Consider the following 22,153-nt stretch of genomic DNA (forward strand, 5'->3'; position numbering starts at 1 on the left):
GTCACAAGATGGATTTAAAGTAAACTAAGCACTAAATAGATTGATTCATGCCAAATCATCATCAGCGGCTGACCTCATTCACTGTAAATTAGCTTTAACAGTGTGAGTAATGCTGAATACAATGCGATATATTTGAGGCTCGATGGAAGTTGTCAGCGCTGAACCACAACTGTCATTTGAGATGGACATACTGTACTTACATGTTTGGAAATGTTACAGCTTCTGGAGTCCACATTGTACCTGTGAGAAAAAAAAAAATATATGAGATAAGATTGGAAGAACTATGCATTTGCATTTAAAGAGATGTAGTGAAACTATGACTACAGATCCACTGCTATTCTTGAAAAATGGATTTAAGAGCTTACTTCCAAAAGCAACAATTTCTGTGTCTACAATATCTACATTCATTTCTGTACATACAGTAAAGAAATGCGAGCTTAGAGTTTGTTGAAAGGCAAGTTTGCAAAACTATTATCAGCAAAAAAAAAAAAAAAAAAAAGTCATGAAATGTGTAGCTCAATATTTCAGATTCTAAAATCAGTTCACACATAGGCTACTTTAACATTCATAGAATCGTCCTTTGCTTATCTTGTAGAGAGAAAGATCCAGGACTTTGACTACCCATGAAAAGACAACTTGTCCTTTTTATCATGCAAATGACTAGCTTAGAGATACAGTAGACATATTTTTGGACTTAGGCACACCAGCTGGTTCCAACTTCCACTCTATATGCTAAGCTAAGCTAATTAAATCCAATGTTCTCCAAACAAGACAACTGTATTCTTCCTCTTATCCAACTTTTGCAACACTGTTTAAACTAACTTGCCCAGCAATATTATTTATAAACCTTTTCACATTTTTAATTTTAGAAACTAGGCTATCTGAATTAAAAGAATCTAGAATAAAAGAACATCTGAAAGTGCTGTTATCTAGGCTACTGTAACCTAATATCTAGGTTGTTTCCCAAAGCTTATTATTTGGGCATTGAACATAGAAAATTACCTTGCAAAGCAGGAGGGATGCTCTTGAGGTATGAATTATGCACAATGGGAACAGTATCATCACAAAAAATGTTTGTTCCATTTTCATGTTCAAAGTCTGTCAGCCTCTGCCCTACAGACCTCACTTAGCAATGAAAAACATTTCTGTGCCTTGATTAAAGGTACAGAGACATGTAAGTGATCTTTCCCTGTTATTGATTAAGGATAACAGGTAGGTGAACCGAACAGAATAGCCAAGTGGGTATAAAGACACTAATTTAATCAGTGGGGCTATCAAGCAACCTTAGCAAGTGACCTTCTATCCTTTTTCTTTTTTTTTTTCTTGTCTCTTAAATCTCCTTCCATGATTGGCCATCCCAGCATTTAATCTTAGCATTGATTAGCCTGTTCATTTAGCCTAATCTGGAAAATTAGCTTTTCACCGAACTGAAGACCTGGGGAGCAAAATCATTCAAATGTAATCAAAGGCTTTGCTATTTTTAGTAGGTTACCCTGAACCCCGACTGATGCATTTCCATCAGAATTTATCCAAGTTTAGAGTGAAATGAATTCAGATTCATTTATAAAAAGTGTCAGACTACTTACACATCAAACCTTAGATTTTGTTTCTCTTCAAAGAAGAAGTCCAGGACGAACTTCCTGACAAAATCTGGATTCCGAGTGTTGTCGATTACCTCTGTCCTGCCAAACTATGAACACAGAAAGTGAACATTGATTTATGATTCAATACATGTTATTAAGATCACATCAAGGAAAATACATGTGTATAAAATTGATGAGATTCAGCAGCGACACACATTATTGCTGTAACATTTCACACAGGACCGGAATCCATAAATACAAATATCCTTTCCAAAAATATGACCACACTGTATTGTACTGAAATTCATTGTGCTGAACGTTGTGTCCCCAGAGAAATCACACAGCCATATTAGAGTTACATTTGAGCCAGCTCTCAAACCTGCAAACCCACAGAGTCCCAGGTCCAGCCTCCCTACTGGGCCAGAATGTCTCTCCATCACCCTGACAATCACACCAGTAATCCCCCCGGTGGACTCCCAGCCTCGCCTCTGTGGCTTGGCCCGACAGCACCATGTAATGAGCTATTGATCTTGGCACTGCCTCACCGCTGCCTCAATACCTCGATTCATGTCTTTAGTGCCCAGTGCACATAATCCGTGCTATCAAATGCGTCCCCAGCCTGGCCATTACCGAGGCCACGCAGGGGAGTGTAGTAGACCTCAGAATCTACCTGGCATATTGACCCAAAGGGAAATTCCCACGACATTTCCTTGTACTGTTTCTGTTTTTGGGGCTGCAGGCCTTTGCTTTACAATCTCACTCAGGCATGATTGGTTAATAGGTGTTGGGGCATGCATGAAGGTTATGGAATTGCTTTATAACTGGTAAAAATGTTCATTGTCCTAGAGTCCTAGAGTATCCAAAGCAGAGCACTTGGAAAGACAATGCTGGTTATATGCTAGGCAAGGCTAGGTTGTACATCAGACCATCAAATGCATGTGTTACAGAAACCATGTATTTCTTGCAACTATTTATAACTTATTAATTTGATTCACTGTCCTTAAAGGGGGTCTATTACGCTCCCTTTCAGGTTAATGCTTGCACTTTGGGTTTTTGCTAGATCATGTTCATCATCATGTTACATCATGTTTCACTAATGTTAAACAACAAAACAAAAAACCTTATTTTCCATACATTGTCTTTGCTGGAACATCTGTATCCTGTGTCTGAAATGCTCCATTGTAGCCTTTGTCTCTGTAAGCCCCCCTTCAAAATGGCCCATAATGACCTGAGTGGTCTGCTTTCATATCTACACTCTCCACATCTTTGCACTGTCATTTCAGCCATATAGCTGCACTTTCTACCCATAAAGAAAAATTAAAATCACCAAAAATTCTTTTAAACCAAATTTCTCACAACTGAACATGTTTCAGCAACACTATGATCTTAAACTGGGGAGAAATTAACAACTTCTGCAATAAAGACATAAATAAAGACATAAATAATAAAGACATTTTTCTAAAGTTAGCATGTAGCTACATGTAGCAATGTACTAGCAGCTATGACTGTGATGGAGTGCCGGCACCGTCTACTGTGAAAATTCTAAGAAAAAGATTTTCAACACAACAGACCATTTCCAGCAGGAATATGATCCGAAATCTGTAAGAAATCCATAACATCAGAAACCAAGAATACATTTTTCCCTGCTGTAAGCATGTAGCTACATGTAGCAGTGCAGGCAACGTTATGCACCTGCCAGCAGTAGTGTGCCTTGCACAGATATACTGAAATCTGTCACAAGCTGACTTCATCTTGTCTCAAAAGTAGAAAAAAAACAACAAAAAAATATTTTTTCGTAGCATAGTATTTAAAATGAATGCTTAAGGTTTTTGCCTTATATAAATTTACCTCATTATGTGAAACTTAGGCATGTTTAATATGAATATGAACTTCCCGCTTCTTATTAAAGTAAAAGTACAATACAGTACAATAAAAGTATTTCACAATTTGTTATTTCTGAAGAGCAGATTGTTACTGTGGATAACAAACAAAACCAAGTTTGGATAATAGATGCTAAAGGGAAGAATTAAAATCAATGTTAAACCAATACAAAAAATGTAATCAATATTTTTGTCAAATTGTTGGTTTCTTACATATGTAGCCATTTAATAAGTGGAATAATGTATGCCTACAGCTGTCCAGGTTAAATTAGCAAAGTTATGCTTAAAGTTGTTTCCCCTGTGTGAATGTGCACGGTTGTTGTGTGTTGACTTGTAAAAGATTTACATTCATTGTGTTCAGATAACTAAAATAGAGCTCATGCAGACCACAGCACAATAGCTGCATTAGTAAAAAGCATTTTTGAACTGGTTCATTGTAGAGGTTTTACAGAGATTGGTTGAAGAGGAAATCTGACGGTCTCGAGCTGCTTTACTGGGTATTACAGTAAAAGTGCTGAAGTACAGCCGTCCTATCATTATTATTTTGTATGGTATAGTAATTGGATAGCACTTCTCTTTTGCCTTATGGTTGGGCCAATTTCAAAACGTAATTAGGGTCAGTAAGCTATTTATCCTTGAGCTGCAGAATTAATAAACTGACACTGAACTTTGCGCTTTGTGTACTACAGCACAAACTTCATAGACCTCAATTTCTGAAAAGAGCCCAGATTAAGATGTAATCAGGCTCAGCTGTATGATTCATTAGCTTTTCTAATTATTCTGATAATTTGTCATCTGTACTTAAATGCAACTTTTTGTGCAACTACTGAATAGTCATCATAACTAAATGTACTACAATAATTACAAATTAAAATATTCAGAATTGTTGGATCCATTCACCTGATCAGACCCTTTCTTTCTTTTTCTTCTGTACTGTGCTGTTTACTCCCTACTTGCATTTTGCTCTGAGGATTGTAAATTGTTTAATTCAATAAAGTTTGCCAACTAACAGTGGGCATTTCATTTAGCAAAAAGTTTAACAGTTAAATCAATGACATATTTGTACCTTCAACTCCTGTCTTAGTATTGTTTGCAAATTATTTGATTTCACTGAGCACTTTATACTCTGACAGAAAAGGCTATATAAGTTAATGTTGCAATGGCTGTAATAAGCTGTGAATGCTTCCCAAATTTTGGACTCTACAGCTTTCCTTTCTCTCAAAGGTTCAGCGCTTTTAGGATGGTTTGCTACTGGTAAAGGTTTTGAATCTATCTGTTGAAGTTCACCAAAGGTAAATTTTGCATAGGTTTACCTACCTCCATGAGCAAATGGGTTAATTATCCTTATTTTATTAAAATGAATTAATGCAAGACTTTTTTTATTTACAGAAAAAGTTGTCTGTAGTCAACCATGGGCCATTGTAGATGATTTGTGGGAGCCTGTAAGTGCATTGGCTGGAGAAAAATCGGATCTCTTGTGATCAGAAAACAATTTAGTGCACAGCCTGATGCAGCAGGAACAGCAAACAGCCAAAATAATCCTGACCTTACACGAACCACTAAAGCAAGAAAAAAAACAACAACACTCCATCCTCCAGAGTGGATGATGGACTAGTTGGGGACATCACATAACACCTTCAGGATATAGCGATATGATAAAACAAATGCTTTTTGCACTGATTTTTTTTTCTTTAGCTTGCTGAAAAGAGATGCAAATGCACAGTATGTCTCCTTTAGAGGAAAAATCTACAAATTCAAATCATGCTATAATGAAAAACATGATGGCAAAAGAAAACAAAGGATCTTTCAATTTTCTATTCAAGCACAATATTCTGCTCAAGGTGTGTAAGGCTGCAGCAGGATGTTTACTCTACTGATTGCTGTGCAATTCATGCCGTGTTTTTGATTAAGCCCTTCCGCGCGGCGTAAAAAAGGTGTGAGATATCTTGAAGTGAAGGGATCAGAAGTGGCAAAGCCTTCACTGACACATCAGTGTTGACTTTGAATTTGCAAATGGGTAAATATACCGATTAAGGACAGAATGTCATAGGCAAATAACACGAGGCAAAATAGGGCTACGAAATGACAAGAAAATGTGTCTGTGTGTCAGAGAGATGGAAAAAAAAGAAAAAGGGTAGAAATTCAAAGAAGTGGTAATGAATGGAAAATCACATAACCCCACTGTAAAAAAAAGTGACAGAGGGCAAGACAGCACGGAGTCGTGAGGAGCAGACTGTGCATATTTGATGAGACCCAAAAGGAATCTCCCTTCTTCGTGTCCCGGCCCTTAGTCGTGATATGAATTCCTTTGTCTTACATCAGAAACCCGATATAATGAGATCGTTTTTATTTATTTATTCCTTAACCTGTACTATTAATCCATCAGTTTGGGTCAAGTGTATGAAGTTTTTTTTTCTACTTGAGTCCATTTTAGACAGTTTTTACACCTCTGTGGGTAAGTGAAGAGGTTGACACTTTCAATTTTCTACAACAATGTTTTTGGGGTTTGCAGTGAGTTGCCTCTGGACTCCTAATAACCCCTGCTCTAACTGAAAGTCACCAGCATCAAAGAAAACTCTTGAAGTTAATAATTTAGCATTCCTAAAAAGAAAAAAACACGTATCTGGCAGACAGGTAGACACAAATATTGGATACTGATATTGGAGAGCAAAAGGTTGTTTAACTTACCTCCCGCCATTCTTTGGTTCCCACGGCCTGCAAATATAACACCACCACTGGAAGAAACAGAGGAGGGGAAGACACCGATGGAGAAAGATGACAAAAAGAAAGAAAAAGAAGAAGCTATTCAGTTTTAGTGATCAGCCCGATAGTTTTTTTTTAACATATTGGCACCTGCAGCACCAAACAGATATTAAAACACTCAGGTAAGAAAATCTATGCGACTCAAATCCATTTTCATTAAATCCTGCATAGCTTGAAGCAAAGTCAATAATTCCTCAATAAAAACCATTACATTTCATTGTTAGAATTAAAGAATCTGGACAATCAAGGCACTTGAGGGATTTTTCATCTATGATGAAAAAAGTCACCCTTAATATGGCAAAATAGGAGTTCAGCTGAACTTTTTATTATGAAAACATTTTAATGTAATTTTTCTTGGGCTCCTTTTCACTTTTCTGCTCGGTATACCTGCATAACAACAAAGGCATAATCAATCTTTACATTTCCTGCCTTGGAGATATGCTGTCACCACCTTCAGCCAGACCTCTCCCTGGATATCAATATCTATATTAGAAAAGGGCAGAATTACTGTGTATAGGGCATTATTTTTCAAACTAAATGAAATATACAGTCTGGTTCTCGTTGCTAATTGTCCTCTAAAGGGTAACAACAGTACCGGTCGTCTCAGAAAGTGCCCCAAAATGACATGTTTCAGTTTTAGGTGACAAAGCCCCCTAGCAGCTGGAGTAATTGTGACTCCTGTGCTTGGAAGAGAACGAGGTCTTCAGGTAATGTTATTTCCCCAAATGCCAAACTTTAACATGAGCAAGCAGTGTTTACTCCCTGTTGCCTACGACAGTCAACATGGGTGTCCTAAATCTTTCTCTAACTCTTTCAACACAGTTCTCACCCCAACTTGTCACATGTTGCTACTTTGTCAGTGGACTTCAGCATCTACAAATTATGCTCTAGATGTCCTTCTGTGTGCTATTCATATTCTGGGATGCCGGAACCCTGATGTCAACAAACGCACACAGTGGGATGACACTGCACATGGTAGTGTTTAGGCAATGAGAGCACATGGCAACCAACGCTGGAATGTCAACAAATGCACATGCTGACATGGGTGGTTAGATTTAGGGGAAGGAGGCACATGGTACGGTGTAGAAAACACATTAGATTCACACCAGAAGCAAACACCAGACTCCCGTATGAGAGTCCGTTGTTTGTGGGACCACCCCTCCCATCCACCCACCCTATAGTTTCCTTTGAGCTCCTTATGTAACTTTTGTTACCAGCAGCATTTTAACATGATGCTGTCCTGCTGCATTTAATGGGCATGGGACCCGTTCCATCCAACTGCATTCTTAAGTGGGACCACTCATGCACATATATTGAGAGGATGCACCAAGTGCCATGTGGCCATCTGTCAAAGCTATAACACCAAAACCACTGACAGGGCGGTGCTATTTTATGAGTTTGGAACATGAGAACAGGGTGATTCGTTCCCTTTCTATGAGGAGACCATGATCATTTCCTATACTTAGCCACTGTGCCTAATGAAAATAACCAGACCTTGATCAAATTTACATTTTTCAGCAGTTCTTATGGCCAGTTACAAAACTGCATTTTGATGTTTAATTCAGAAGACTTCTTTTAATACTAATGGCTATTTCAGTCTAATGGTCAAACCACCACTTTGGTGAATTGCTGTACAATTTTTCATAGTCCCCTGGGGATGAATCTCTCTGATGTTGGTGATCTCCTGACTTTTCCTAAATCTCCATAAAGAAGCTGACCTGTTTGGTTCAGAGTGAAATGTCTTAATTCTCACTACATTTTATTGCATTTAATGGACACTCATGGTCCCCTGGAGATGAATCTTGCTAACTGTGATCATCCCGTGACTTTTCCAGCTCCACAAAGAGGTTGACCTTTGTGGTTCGGAGTGAAACATCTTGACAGCTACTCTATATTTATGTAATTAATAGGGAAATCTGGTAGCTATAGCTATTCCTGGTGTCCAGAAGATGAACCTAATGATGATATTGATGCCATGACTTTTTTCATCCAGTGCTGTCAGCAGGTCAAAATGTCACCTTATCAGTGAAATAAATCTAAATCTACATTATAGACTGGCACTAAATTTTGATAGAGATATTCATGTACCCCAGAGGATAAATCCCAATGGCTTTGGTTATCAACTTACATTTTGGTTTATGACCTTTAGAAACCCTGGGCTAGACGTAGAACACATTGGAGGGATCATATATCTCATTTGGCCAGGGAATGCCTGGGAACCCCTCCAGGAGTAGCTGGAAATTTTTCTTGGGAGAGGGACCACTTTGCTTAGCCTGCTGCAACCACGAAAACTTACTTTGCATATTAACACACTAATACACTAAACTAAAGGTACTGTTAAATAGATTATTAAATATATAAACAAAGAACAGATAAATAAATCCCACACATTTTTCATTTAACAACAAACAATACAACCAAGGACTTTGTGTACAAGACTTATTCAAGATGCATGAGACTTGAGTGAGTCCTATACTGCCAGAAAGAATGTGCCATTATTTGTAGATTATTTGTGTCGAGCATTTGCTGACTTTTAAAAATAATTATTCTGCCATCACCCTCTTTACACTGAACATTACAGCCTCACAAAGTCATTAGCATGGCTATAGACTCTTAGTATTATTGAAATAAAAGCAGCCTCAATGGGCATGAGTTAAAGTATAAGCCCCCTGACGAGCAATTATTTGTGCTTTACCTACCGTGGTTTGTTCAGCAAACCTTACATTTGTTTTCTGAGGCGAACATTTTGAGTACAGTTGCAAAAATATGCAATAAACCAGAGGCAGTGCAATTATACCCCACAAATTCATCATGTTGTCATATTAGGATCAAACATAGAAGCTCTTGCAAAAGCAAACAAACACTCACTAAAGGCTCTTATGGGATGTATTAATAATTGGCCTAGTGCTGTTGTTTGTGTCTAGACGGGCACCATAATCCACAGTGTGCCTCTGTGAAGTTTGGACATTAGCACTAATGAACTTCAGAGTGTCTTGACCGTCAGACAATTAAAACCAGATTTTCCCTTCTAATGAGCAATTAACAGAGGGGAGATAACAGAGAAAGGGCAGCAGGCAGCAAACCTTTTGGGCATTGTGTCTTTAGAAGAAAACAATCTTTTCTTTGTCTGATTGTTAACCATACGGTACACATACAGCTCTGCTTAAAAGCGTATTACGAGATAATCAGTTTGTGAATAACATGTTAGCCTTCAATTAGATTACAGAGCAGAAAATAAAAAAGCAAAATACACTCCAGGGATTAAATCTGCTGGTCTTTAAGTTGTAGCCCAATGCTCTCTCTGGCCCATCAACTAAAATAATGCAGAGTATGTCTCTTTATCAAACATCAAAGTCACAGGACCTTGATGTTTCCCCAAGGTTGCAGAGACAGCGCCATAGCCCAACAGTGGGCTCAGACTAATCCGCGTCGGGGCTACATCAGTGTCGGTCATGTCCTAAGAACCTGACTGATTGCATACTTTATGGAAAGTGACTTAGAAGGGAAAGAGCCCATCTGGTCAGCCACAGAGCGGCCAAATCAGGCAATTCGTTGTCTCTCCTATCCTTACTCCAACTACAACTCCTGACAATAGTCTGACTGCAGGATGGAGTACCCAGGTGACTCTGAACACGAATGAATCAGGACTGAGCACAAATCATGTTAAGTTCTTACATTGATCCACATCCTCACAGTATATAGTAAAGAGAGTGCTCCAGTGGCACAGAAAAAAGACGATCACTTACGAACAGGGGTGTGCACAGATATTTTGAGGGTCAGTGGGGGCAATTATTTAAAAAACAAGGGTTGCATCCGCACCCCTACTGTACTGTCCCAATCCTACAAAAATGTATGCACAACAGTTCATAGAATATCCTACAAATTAACATCCCACAAATGACGTCATGACCCTAATGTACAGTCATGCAATTTATGTTTAGTTACAAAGGTTAGGTTGTGGAAAAGAAACACAGTTGTGTGTCTCTAGGCTTAAGTAAGTAAAGTCATTGGGGTAAGGTTTAGGAAAAGGAACATGATGAAGACATACCCAAAAATGACACAAAGTTCACACAATTACGAACATGCCTCTCCATGGGAAAATCCAGTATTTTGTGAGAGATCAACGCAGGAGTACTTGGATACAAATTTAGTTGCTTTCATTTTTGTAGGAAAACATGCAAATTGTTTTTGAAAACAGCCTTTGACACTTTGTCATGCCCCTTAGTGACTGATAGCTATGCACAGGGAGCTTTTTAATGTATTTATGTGACGTAAAGCACATTGTAACCCGTGATTTATGTTGTGAAACAGTCATGTTAAGGTTTAGGCAACAAAACTACTTGGTTAGATTTAGAAGAAAGGTCATGTTTTAAGTTAAAATAAAAAAGTTTTTAACTTAATGTAATGAGATGTAAATATGTTATGTGAGTGACATCAATGCATGACTACTGTAAGTTACATAATTTTCTGTTAAAGCAACATTAACTTGATTTCACAAAAATGGCATTCTTCTGGGTGAAAGTCTGGTTTACTTTGACCCATTAAGCTCCCTTCCCCCCTTTGCTAATTTACTCACTCTTTATACTGTATCAGTTGCTCTCAGCATCAAGTATAGCATTGTTTAGGTTTACGTTGGAGTAAGTGAAAGCCTGGTGCATCTCATAAAGATGCTAAAGGGAGTCGATATCACACTGCGAGGGGCATAAGAAAGGGTTAGTATCTGACAACCTGGGAATGAGAATGGCCTGGAGAAACATACTGTAATGGAGACAAAGTATATACGAACTACACACAGCTCTCTCTCTCATTACATAATTTGCAAAAACTGTCAACTTGCATTTGAAGTAATTATCAAATAACTGTTAACCTGCACTGGAAAAATAACAAAGTCATTAGCTGCTGTAAAGACCTTTTTTTGAAGCCAGCCTCAAGTGGCCAAACAAGGAACTGCAGTTTTTGGCACTCCCCATTGCTGCATTTTTTAGATCTGTAGGTTACAACTTGGACCAGAGTGAAACCTCAGCGAAAGAGGATTATGAGACTGTGGTCTAACCACTTAAACTACTTTGTGAGGACATTCTTAAAAGGAAATATTTCATTGCAATGCACCTCTAATTTATCTTTTTACCAGATATCTCCTGGACGTAAAGAACATATAATCTCCAGCATGTACATATTGTATGTGCAAGTACAGTAAGAGACATTTCCATCCCTTCTGTATTAAAATGTCCATTCTGTCAGTGTGTTGAGTATAATTGAAAATGGCATAGTGTACTTTCGGACTCATCCAGCTAATGCCGAGCGAGCTGACAGCAACAGTCACTAGTGTGAAAGGTTTTTTCAACTGGGGATTTCTTGCCGCCCGCCTCTTGGATTTGCACTGCAGGAGAATATAATCAGAGAGTAGGCAGATGTAGACAGGATGCCATGGGCTTACGTACAGGCTGGGGGCACAAGCTGCTTGCTGTGAGGTGAAACAGAAAGGGTGGTTGGATGGCAGGACTGTGGGGTGGTGAAGCTGGACAAGGAGGAATAAAATGTAATATAAAAGTGAAGGACAGGGAGGGAAGGTGGAATAAGGATGAGATAGTTGGGTGGGAGAAAGAGCAGGGAAATAGGTAAAGGTGGCATGAAAGATGAAGACATGAAGGTAAAGAGATGAGCTGGATAGACGACTGTTTGGGAAACAGAAGCCAAGCGGAAGTCCAGTGTCAGGCTGTGGCGGATTTCAGCTGGAGAAGAAGGGCCTGGCTGTCAGAAATCCCTCACAGATACACCTTTCACACAGCAATTTAGGTGGAAAAGGGTCGGCACACATCCCTTCTAATCTATTGATCTGCTGCCAAGAGAGGGATAAGGCGAGAGAGCCCCAAACCTTTGGAGGCCAATTCTTAAACCTCAGCGGAGCAGCAATAACAAAGCTGCCCAACTGGGAGCCAATATGGGGAGATAGCCTGCACCAGGCGTTTTTTTTTTCCTTCCTGTGAAAATCCAACCTTCATAGTAGCCTACATCCCAAAGCTATGCTGCAATAGCAAATATCACCCCGATCCTGATTTTCAAAATTCATGTTCTTGTGTTGGGTGTTGATGTCTCTTCTCCCAAAAATAATAATAAAATTGACAATATAAGTTTTGCAGGCCAAAAAAAAAAAAGATCAAAAAAAGAGATTAAAGATACTGACAAGCAAGGAAAAAACTTCAGGGTTAAGACATATTTCTATGTCTGTCCATTGTTAAGTTAAAAACATGAATAAGGGCAATATTTTCACTTTCAAGAGTTAGAAATAAGAGCAATACCAGTCTCAAGGGTGTCTGTTAAAGAAGTGTTTCACTCCTGGAAAGACGGTCTTTTCATAAAATTGGGCTGTCTATGCAGAAAGACAAAAATACTAGAATACTAGAATACCATAATAAAAAACTTACAACTACCAGAATGATTTCTGCTGCACCGCACCAATAAATGCTGACACTGATGGGTGATGTAATGCAAGCTTGTATGTTTTTCAACAACAAAAAATATGGCTTCCAGCTGGTAGTAAACAATCTAAAAATTACAGTTACTAGTTATGCCTAAATATGTTTCTGAAAATGTTTTAGGCAAGACATAGGCAGCTCAGTAACAGGATCATAATTCAAAATTTATCAACACTGACTGGTTTTAGAGTCTGAACTGAGAGAGAAAGGAGCGGGACCCCTAACCCAGACCCTCTCGATGACATGAAACACATAAACTAAGAGATGAGCAAGGAGATCTGGGTGCTGTTAAAATGACATGGTTTACCACAGTTCTTTTTCGCATACTACCCACATTGTTACAATAAAAAACTGATTCAAGTTGGCAAAGTATCCTTTTAAGTATAAAGCTGGTGGCAATTAGCCTAGCTTAGCATAAAGACTGCTAGCCTGGCTCTCTCCAATTGTCAAAAATCAAAGTAACACTTTGTTTTATATTTTTTTTAATCTTCAGATAAACAAAACAAAAATGTAACTATTTAAAGTCTTTACTTGGCTAATTGCCATCATGCATTGCCATCTTTGTATTTAACAGACAGACATGGTAACTGAAAATAAACAAACAAAACAGCAAATGGGAAACTGCAGCATCCGGTTATATTTCATACATTCAATTCATTAATTGTTTATCATCATTTGGTTATTTGTGAATGGGCTGTGTTCAAGCTATTCCTAACATATTCTCATTCCCAACTCTTCAAACACCGACACTTGGTCAGTGGCCCTAAACATTAAACTAGCTACCCCCTACCCCTGTAGCATCAGTTTTGGACACTCAGGGATGGAGTGTCAATATATGCCTGTTACTTGTAAATATCCTCTTTTCAAAATAAACTTTAAATGAAGGTAAAAAAAAAAGTTTTTACGGTTATTTCTTCAGGTGTAGGCAACAAAAGTATGTGGTTTTGTTTAGAAAGAAACATCATGGTTTGGATTAGAATAAGTCTGTTGGCTGTTAGTGGCGTAATGTAACGTTGAGTGACATATGCACATACATAACTTGACATAACGTAACATGCTACACATACCAGCACACTTGATTGACTTTTGGTTTCACACAAGACAGCAGGCTCCCCTGTGTGAAAGTCCAGAGTTTGTTTGACCCTGCCACCTCCCCTTCCATCCGCCCTATGAAGACTTTCTTGTTCACTACGCTCATGCAGTTGCTCTGAGCCTTAAAAAATATTGCTGCTCAAGGGTGCCTCTGGTGCATTGATATTTGACACCAAAGATCACTGATTTAACATCAACATTTGAGAAGCTGGGAGTAAGACATTGTGGTTGAAACAGGTTGTTAAGCTGCTCTTTAAAATATATGCACCCCTGTTCATAATGGACGCTGAAAGCTAAACACCTAACAATGGACTGTGACTTCGTCATGTGTATATCAACACATAACTAACTTAGAAGGAATATGATTTAAAATGAATTAAAAGCCATGAGTATGAGATGGATGACCGTTAATGTCTGAATCAACAGGGGCTCCACACTCTTTCCTCAGAACTCATCAGGAGACCTCAGGGGTAATTAGAGACCAGTGACCTTTATTTAGATGGTATGACTCAAGCCTTGCCTGTATTCACCTCCACTGCTGAACCTTTATTGAATTATAATTGACTCACTTTTTTAAGTGGAACTTGTCAAGATCATGTGTATACAATGGATGGGAAAAACGTTACGAAATAAAATTCCTTGCCTTACTTTAAAAAAAAAAAAAAAAAGTCTGTCATTTTTGTTGTGCCATAGCAGAAATTCTGCTTTGCATCTTCCAATTCTCCCACAGTTTATGCTCAAATACTTACAGCGGCAACCCGCATGGAGAGAAAATTGCAGCAGTACTGGAAAAGTAATAAAAAACACTTCATTCTGAATCACATAAAAGCAGCCTAAATCATATAGTTCATACATCAGAGTATAGTCTTCCAGATGAGTCATTTTCAAACCCCAGCAGGCACTAAAGCAGATTTTTATAACAGGACAAGGAACAAAACTCAAAAACCACACCTGCTGTGCTATAACAAAACATTAACTCCTACTTGCCAGTGAGTCAGAATCTGTTATAAGCAAATACAACAAAATGAATGTACAGAAAGTATCCCATAGATTATGAAATGTAATCAACATGACTCACTAACTTCCTAATGGGAGAATAATAATCATAATTGATTCAATGCACATGATTGTATTTCATTTTAAATACTCCTGGACGTGTGGGAGCGGGGAAGGCCGTCTCTCCTACAGATTTTTAATGGAGTGAGACACTCATGCATGTGGATGGAAACTGTCAGCACTCCACTGGCAAATGATGTTACATAAGAGAAGTGGGATGTTTCATATGGGAGCCTGATAGCAGTTTAGATGGTGGTGGATAGAAATACAAGTGTAAGTGGTGTGTGGCTTCAGGAGCTGCACAGTGAGAACATGAAGCAGCTAAAAAAGACTGCCTCCATTTTTGTAAGTGTTCTCTCTTAAACTTTCAGTTTTAATGAGCCAATGTCATCGCTGATTTTCTTATTACTTTAGAACTGAAACGATATCAGTGTAATATCAAATTTGAATAGTAATTGGAGCCGGAAATTGCACTTTTTGAAGTGCAAAGGGTCACTTCTGTGACAGAGAAACAAAGAGGTATAGCTCTTGGAAATGAGATGAAAAATATCTCATGAATTCCATTATTTTAATCTGGTCCAAAAGAATGTATCGTACAGATGAGTCTCGGACCGAATGACAGAACTTATTTTTTTCCCCTTTGCAGCCTATAATCTCTTCGGGGATTTCAATTCTTCTTTGCTAGTTCAGCTCAAATAAAGAGGAATTTCACCCGCTTGGGGAAATGCATGAGAGCCGTTTTCTTCTCTCCAAGGGCGACATCAGTGTGGTCGAGGTCACGCATGCCTAGAATATGTTAAAAACCCAGTCAAGACTGGACCGAATAAGACAAAGGACCAGGAGGAGTATCCAGCGGACTAACAGCAAGGCAGAGCTTTGTGTATGAAAAGCACTTTGTTTCAAAATGAAACATCGATCATTTAAAAAAGTGACACCTACTTTACAAAGCTGACTGACAGCCAAAATTGGTACACAGCATGCATGAGTACTTTCCAAAGGGCTTACATAACTCCAATGCTCGGTGAACAAAATATCAGTGTAAAATCATCATGATTGATTGATTCGATTATTATACTATGTGTTGATGTTGAGGCTGCTGCCAAGATCTATTTAGTCAGGTTACAAAACTATGTTGTATAATTAGTTACAAACATTTAACCACCCTGCAGTCACAGAGCAGCATTAACATTCATGTTTGAGATATGTTAAGTCCAGTATTCACTCTCCTTTAAGCTGTTTTTTGGTCTCAGCTCCTGAGGAATTATTTCACTCTTTAGTCGTTAAATACTCCGCTGTGTTCACCAGCGAAGTCGTTAACTTTGTCTGTGTGTTGTTTGGTGCAGGGCAGGTGGTTTACAGTGGGTTTATCAAAGCTTTTTTTACTGAAAACAAATGTTAGCATGAAAGAGTGTAGATTTGGTTTCAGAACTGAGGGGCACAATATAGAAAAATTAAATAAATAAACAAAAAAGTAAAGTTTTTTGAACAACAGAATAATCAATAATAACATGCTATGGCAAAAAAAGCAAAACCTAAAATCAAGTTTACTTCCCTTAACCCTTTGAAACCTGGATCAACATTGGGCTGTGTTCAGGCATTTAAACCTTTGAAACGTGAGCAAATTTATTTGATTCGTTCATTGGAAAAAAAGGCAATAACCATCTAAGCATGAAATTAAAAAAAAAGAAGAAAGTTTATTAAAATAATTAGGTCATTTAAAATTTAATAAAAAGAGAGAGAGAGAGAGAGAGAATCATTAAGGAAAACAAAGAATTGAAAAAAAAATCTTTTAATTACTTCAGGGATTAATTAATTAATTTACTTCAGGGACTTTCTGTTGTTTTTTTTGTTGTTGTTTTTTACCTTTCCTTCTTTGTTTTTTGCTATTTTTAGATAATTTTCTTGTAACATATTAGACATTTGGGGGTAATTTCTTGTTAAGCTGCTTGTCAGCTTCTTTCCATGTTTTTGAAAGAAATTAAGCCAATTCACTCAGGTTTGAATGGATTAATATTGACCTTATGATTCTAGATAATGTTGTACGTTCATGCTGAGAATTATCCTGCCTTATCTCTTAAAAGTGTGCAGTATTCACATAGTAAGATGTGCCTACATGGGCGGATTCATGACATGCTTTTTACACACACAGGAACAGGTGGATGGACTGCAGGTGGGTGAAATAAGACATAATTAATCCAGAAAATATTTATGACATTCTCTTAAATGTTAACATAGCAGAGATCAGGGCAGAGCTGTAGAGCTGCTGTCTGACCCTCTGTTAAGACAGACAATGTGTCCGTTGCTCATGAGGAGCAGCATAACTTTATTTTAGAGGATAAAATTTTTAATTCCTCAATATATACGTCTTTTATATAACCAGGTAAAAGACTCCTTGAGATTTGTAATCTCTTTTCCAAGAGTGACCTGGCCAAGAGGGCAGCTTAAAACAAAGTTACAACAATAAATACAGTCAGACAAATACAACTATCAAATAAATACAACTATCACACAGTACAAAGAGCGAGCACAATCTCGAGTTAAAATGCGAAAAGTACAATCATCAAATTTCAGTTATCATTGGAGTAGCAGTCATATTGACCAATAGTGCTATTTTCTCGACCTTTTAAAAGTGACTTAAATTCCCCCAGAGTGATCAGTTCAGACAGCTTTAAGTCCTTCTGTAAGTTAAGTGGAGGGGGCAGCAAATTTAAAAGCTTTTTTGGCAAGTTCTGTGTGAACTTTGGGGACCGACATCAGTACTGTGAGAGCACAGGCCATATTGATTCTGGTTTGTATACATATAAGTACATAAATAAGAGGGAACCATCCCAAGTGGACTTTTGTATATAAAAACCAACCTGTGTGAGAGCCTGCGGACAGACAGAGAAGGCCAATTAGCAGCAGCATACAATGTACAGTGGTGTACGTGGTACCCACAGCCAGTAATACAGTGTAAAGCACAATGGTAAACAGTGTCTAATTTCTTTTGGCAATGATCAGGTGCGTTCATAAAAGATCACCATAATCCAACAATGTTATAACTACATTTTTTGCTTTAGCTGCATATATGTCCCATGACATTAATGCTCTTACTGCATTACTCTCTTCAAAAAAACAACTCTAATTTGCTGGATGCAAGTATGTGGGCACACCTGGCTTTTAAAGAAAATGGGAGAAGACACATTGGTTGGTTGAAGTCATATTACACCGAAAACACCTATGATTATTTAAGAAACTATATAAATACAATACTTTTGCCATTTGTGCTTCAGTTTGCATCCAGATTATGCATTGCCTGGGAAATTGGCCATGCCCAGAAAGCTTTTGTAGCATGCACATTAGACTATGTGCTACAGATCGTTTAAATAGTGTCCTGGTGTTTGTAGGAGAATATAAGTTGACAATAAAATCATAGAATACACTTTTCTTTATAACTTGTTAAAAAAAAAAGAAGTATCTCTAGGTTACATATGCTCCTTAAAACCCTTTAAATACAGTGGGGCAGCTTTTATGCTTCTACGTTGCCCAAGAGGCTAAAGCCAGTACTCGAGAGTCAAGGGGCCGAGTTGTGAGACTCAACATAAACCACAGTTGCAGCTGTAAAACTAAAACAATGAACTGAAAGATATTCAAACTCTTGGTGATACATCCAGGTAGGCGTCTAACTACAAGAGAACTCACTCACATTATACGGATTTGAGTCACTGTTTTGTAAAATTACAGATTAATTAATCTTAAAAAACATTTGTGTTTCTATGGAAACTCCTGGCAAAGTTAGAAAAGCTAAATAAAAATAAAAAATACTGCATACCTGGAGTTCAAGGTCAATGTAGAGTATATTACATTGAGGATAAAAAGACAACTTTCATTGTCAAAAGTGTATTAAAAGAGGACTTGTACTTTTACCCAGCATAGAAATAAAAGTATTAAGAAAAAGAAAAGTGAAAAGCTTCCTTTTTGGCAAAGTGGAAGAGCAATGAACTGGAAATACCGAATGTCATCTCTCATTGTGTCCATCTGAAACATCAATAAGAAATCACTGTGAGCCAGCTTCCAGGTTCTTCACTTCAGACACACATCGATCGCAAAGTTCTACATCCTACACGTATGGGCTGGATACAGAGGCTTCAGGTAATTTGATGGTGGAGTAAAAGAAATAAATTTAATTTACACAATGACCAGGCAACGTGATACAACATCCCCAAGGACAAACACTGAGTCATCAATAAATTAGATAAGAAGCAGTGCTTCAGAGTCTTTGCTTTGGTGTCTTGGCACATTCTTGTACAGAGCCGCAACACACAAACGCATGCTACAGCAGACACACAAACACACACACCTTAAGCTCAAAAGGATTGATGACTGAAACTCTAAAGAGGGGAACACAGCCTAATAAAAAATGTTTTAAAAAGTGTGTATCATTTTTTTCCCATCACATTCTTGAAGAAAATCTAATCAGAGCCAAGGCTACAGCTACCTCAGGTGTAACAAACAAAAATCATTCAATACTGCACTGAAATAAAAGTAAGGATATCTAAGTGAGGATCACCTGATATGAAGTACTATCAAAGTGTAAAAGCTTTCGGGTTCTGTCTCTAATTTGGTCATTCTGTTTTTTGCAGGCGTCCCAAATGTGCAATCATGTGCCTCCATCTTTCATGTGGCTGTTGTTATCTCTCTCGTGGTCTCTGCACTGTGGATCTGTCACTGATCACTAACTTTGATCCCCGAGAACTTCACATGATAACATGCACTCTCATCATCACAGCTCCAGATGCTCTCGCAGGCTTTTTGACTAATGTCGGCCTTACACTGAACAACTTTTCAAGCGATTCCACTGGCACAGACAAATCTCCAATGTCGGAATGAAATCATGACAGTTTACTTCACAAGGCATGCTCCCGTGATCTTGATCATTTGGATTGAGGGGGCAATTAAACTCAGTCCAAGTCAGTTGGTGGAAATTAAACTCAGTCCGATCCAGTTTTAAGCCAGTCTGCAAATAGAAAAGAATAAGAGAGCCCTCCCAGAGACCAAAGACAAGGCAATAAACTCGTTAGACAGTAAGCATGGAAAGGAGTCCAGAGGGGCAAGAGACTGTGAACAAGTCCTGGTTCTGTTGTATTGTGGAAAAAAGGAAATTGTTTTTCAAAATGGTGGTCCAAAAGTCCAAATGCAAAGTTTGTACACAGATACAGTATTTTTTAATGTTTTATACTGATGCCAAATTTAAATATTGTTGACATATATTGTTGACATATGGCACCTTTTATCTTGTGTTTCTAGAGCTATGTGTTTTAGTGGACACATAAGAAGTTGTTAATATGTCATATTTCTTCAAGGGAATTTGGCCTAATAATAGCTTCCACTAGACACAGGATGGAAAATAATCTCAAAAAGGAATCTAGTCTTAGTTATGTAAATAGTGACACCCGAGAAGGGTAGAATATTCAGAATAAGATCTCTTCTTTGTCTAGTTAATTTCTCCTGGACATATCTGAGCTCAAAATAACATCAATGTGAGATTTTGAACATTTTCTCATATTTCTTAAAAAGTCTCCTCTTGTCTAAACCAGCCCCTAAATCAAGATCTTAAAATGCTTGTTTCCTCTGTTACTGCAGTAATTGTTAGAAAACAGTAAAGTCTGAAAGAAAACTTGACTGGCTTATAGATAAGTCTGCTCAATTTCAGAAATTTGTCTCAGTAATCAATTTCAACTTAACTTTGTATTTTATCTGTTCTCAGAGCTGAGAAAATTCTGAGAAGCCAATGAGCACAACAGCTGATTCAGACTATGTTTAGATAAAAACAGCTCTGCTAAAAAACGGCAAAGTCTTTCCTTTGAGTTTTTAAAAATTCTGCATCCATATAATATTCTGAGAGAAATCCTCCTGTAGATGGATCCACAAACACAACTGAAAATGCTGTAGTATGTATGTCAGGCCAGTAGTTGGTGATGTAACTTCGTAATGACACACCAGAAGAACACCAAAAAGGGGTTGCATTTTGACCTCTAAAATGCTGTTGTGATGTGGACAAACGGCCAAATCATGCAAGATCAGTTGCCATGTAAATGACCAGTCATACTTACTCCTTATTTCTTCTCAGGGGGGATTTAGTAATCTCCAAATAAGATGCCGATTTATTTTTGATAAGTCAAAGACAAGATAATCGTCCCTGCAAAATCTTATAGTCTGTGACTAAATCCCTCACTGACTTCAGAGGTAAGAGGGTGTCAGACTTTAGTCTTTAAAAAGTTTTTTTTTTAAGTCTTTTTGTGCATACAGGAATTAGTCTCTCTTTGCTTGCAGTATACTTCTCAGGAGATCAGGTTTTCTCTCAAATTCTGGTTTTTAATGTGACAGCTCCTTCTTGAGCTCAGGGACAGACTTGCGCAGATTAAGACTTAGATTGAAAGCTCCACAAAAAAGTTAGTCAGTGGACCCTTCTCATCAAAATCCAGACTTGTTTCGGCCATTGCAAGTTTCACTCTTCCTAAAACAACTTGACAAAGCTCGGTCACTCACTGCTGAGGGGACATAATGATAAACACCTGCTTTCACTTTCACCGATTGAGCAGATGATCTGCACCCACATCACATGCTTCAGTGGGGCTGAAAACTTTTACTTTATCATAACCTTGTGAACCACAAAAAGCTGCAAAAAATTTAAACAATCTTGTGTTCTGCTTTCTGTGGACACTGCCTGGTGCCATTTGTAAAATATATATATCATGGCCGTGAATTAATAATGAAAAAAAGATCATTAAGTCTTGGTTAAGTCCATGGTTTCACAGGTGTGGGAATGAAATCATTTTGCAAGGCCTCAAGAAAAATATTGTTCTTCATCTCCATGGACTCAATTTGGACTGAATTTGTTTTATCTTGATGAATGAATGAGTAAGTGTGTGAATGAGTCATTCTTAGCAAAAAAAAAACCCATTAAATTTCACCCACAAAATTACCATTGTGTGTCATTTACACACCCTGTGCTACCTTGATTTTGTGATGCCTCCTTTGTGCACAGGAAATCCCCAAAAGGCAAGCATTCCTTATAAACTGAAGTAATCAGTGACAGCTTTTAACAACAGATGAACTAAATTAAAACATCTGTTTACAAACGCACACAACTCGTGCAGTATAATCCAAGTCTCATTTATCCAATCATATGCTCACTGCTTCCTGAATACATGCATTTTCACTAAACTGTTATGATATAAAAAAAAAAAACAACAACAAAAAAAAAAAAAAAAAACAACTAAATATGACTTGGAATGTGTGTTATGTGTTGTGTGTTGATATA

General features: G+C 37.8%; 1 protein-coding gene across 1 annotated transcript in view; it reads right to left on the minus strand.

The window, feature by feature from the left end:
- The window catches only part of LOC121946809 (copine-9-like), a 93,426-nt gene that overhangs the window by 61,780 nt on the left and 9,493 nt on the right, over positions 1-22,153 (minus strand). Inside the window, exons 3-5 of the mRNA XM_042491570.1 lie at positions 6,152-6,198; positions 1,587-1,690; positions 201-240 (exon numbers count right to left, since the gene is read on the minus strand). Of these exons, the coding sequence (XP_042347504.1) occupies positions 201-240; positions 1,587-1,690; positions 6,152-6,198 (191 nt within the window). The remainder of the gene's footprint in view (positions 1-200; positions 241-1,586; positions 1,691-6,151; positions 6,199-22,153) is intronic.

This window comes from Plectropomus leopardus, chromosome 8, assembly GCF_008729295.1.
Source record: "Plectropomus leopardus isolate mb chromosome 8, YSFRI_Pleo_2.0, whole genome shotgun sequence".
Lineage (NCBI taxonomy): Eukaryota > Metazoa > Chordata > Actinopteri > Perciformes > Serranidae > Plectropomus > Plectropomus leopardus.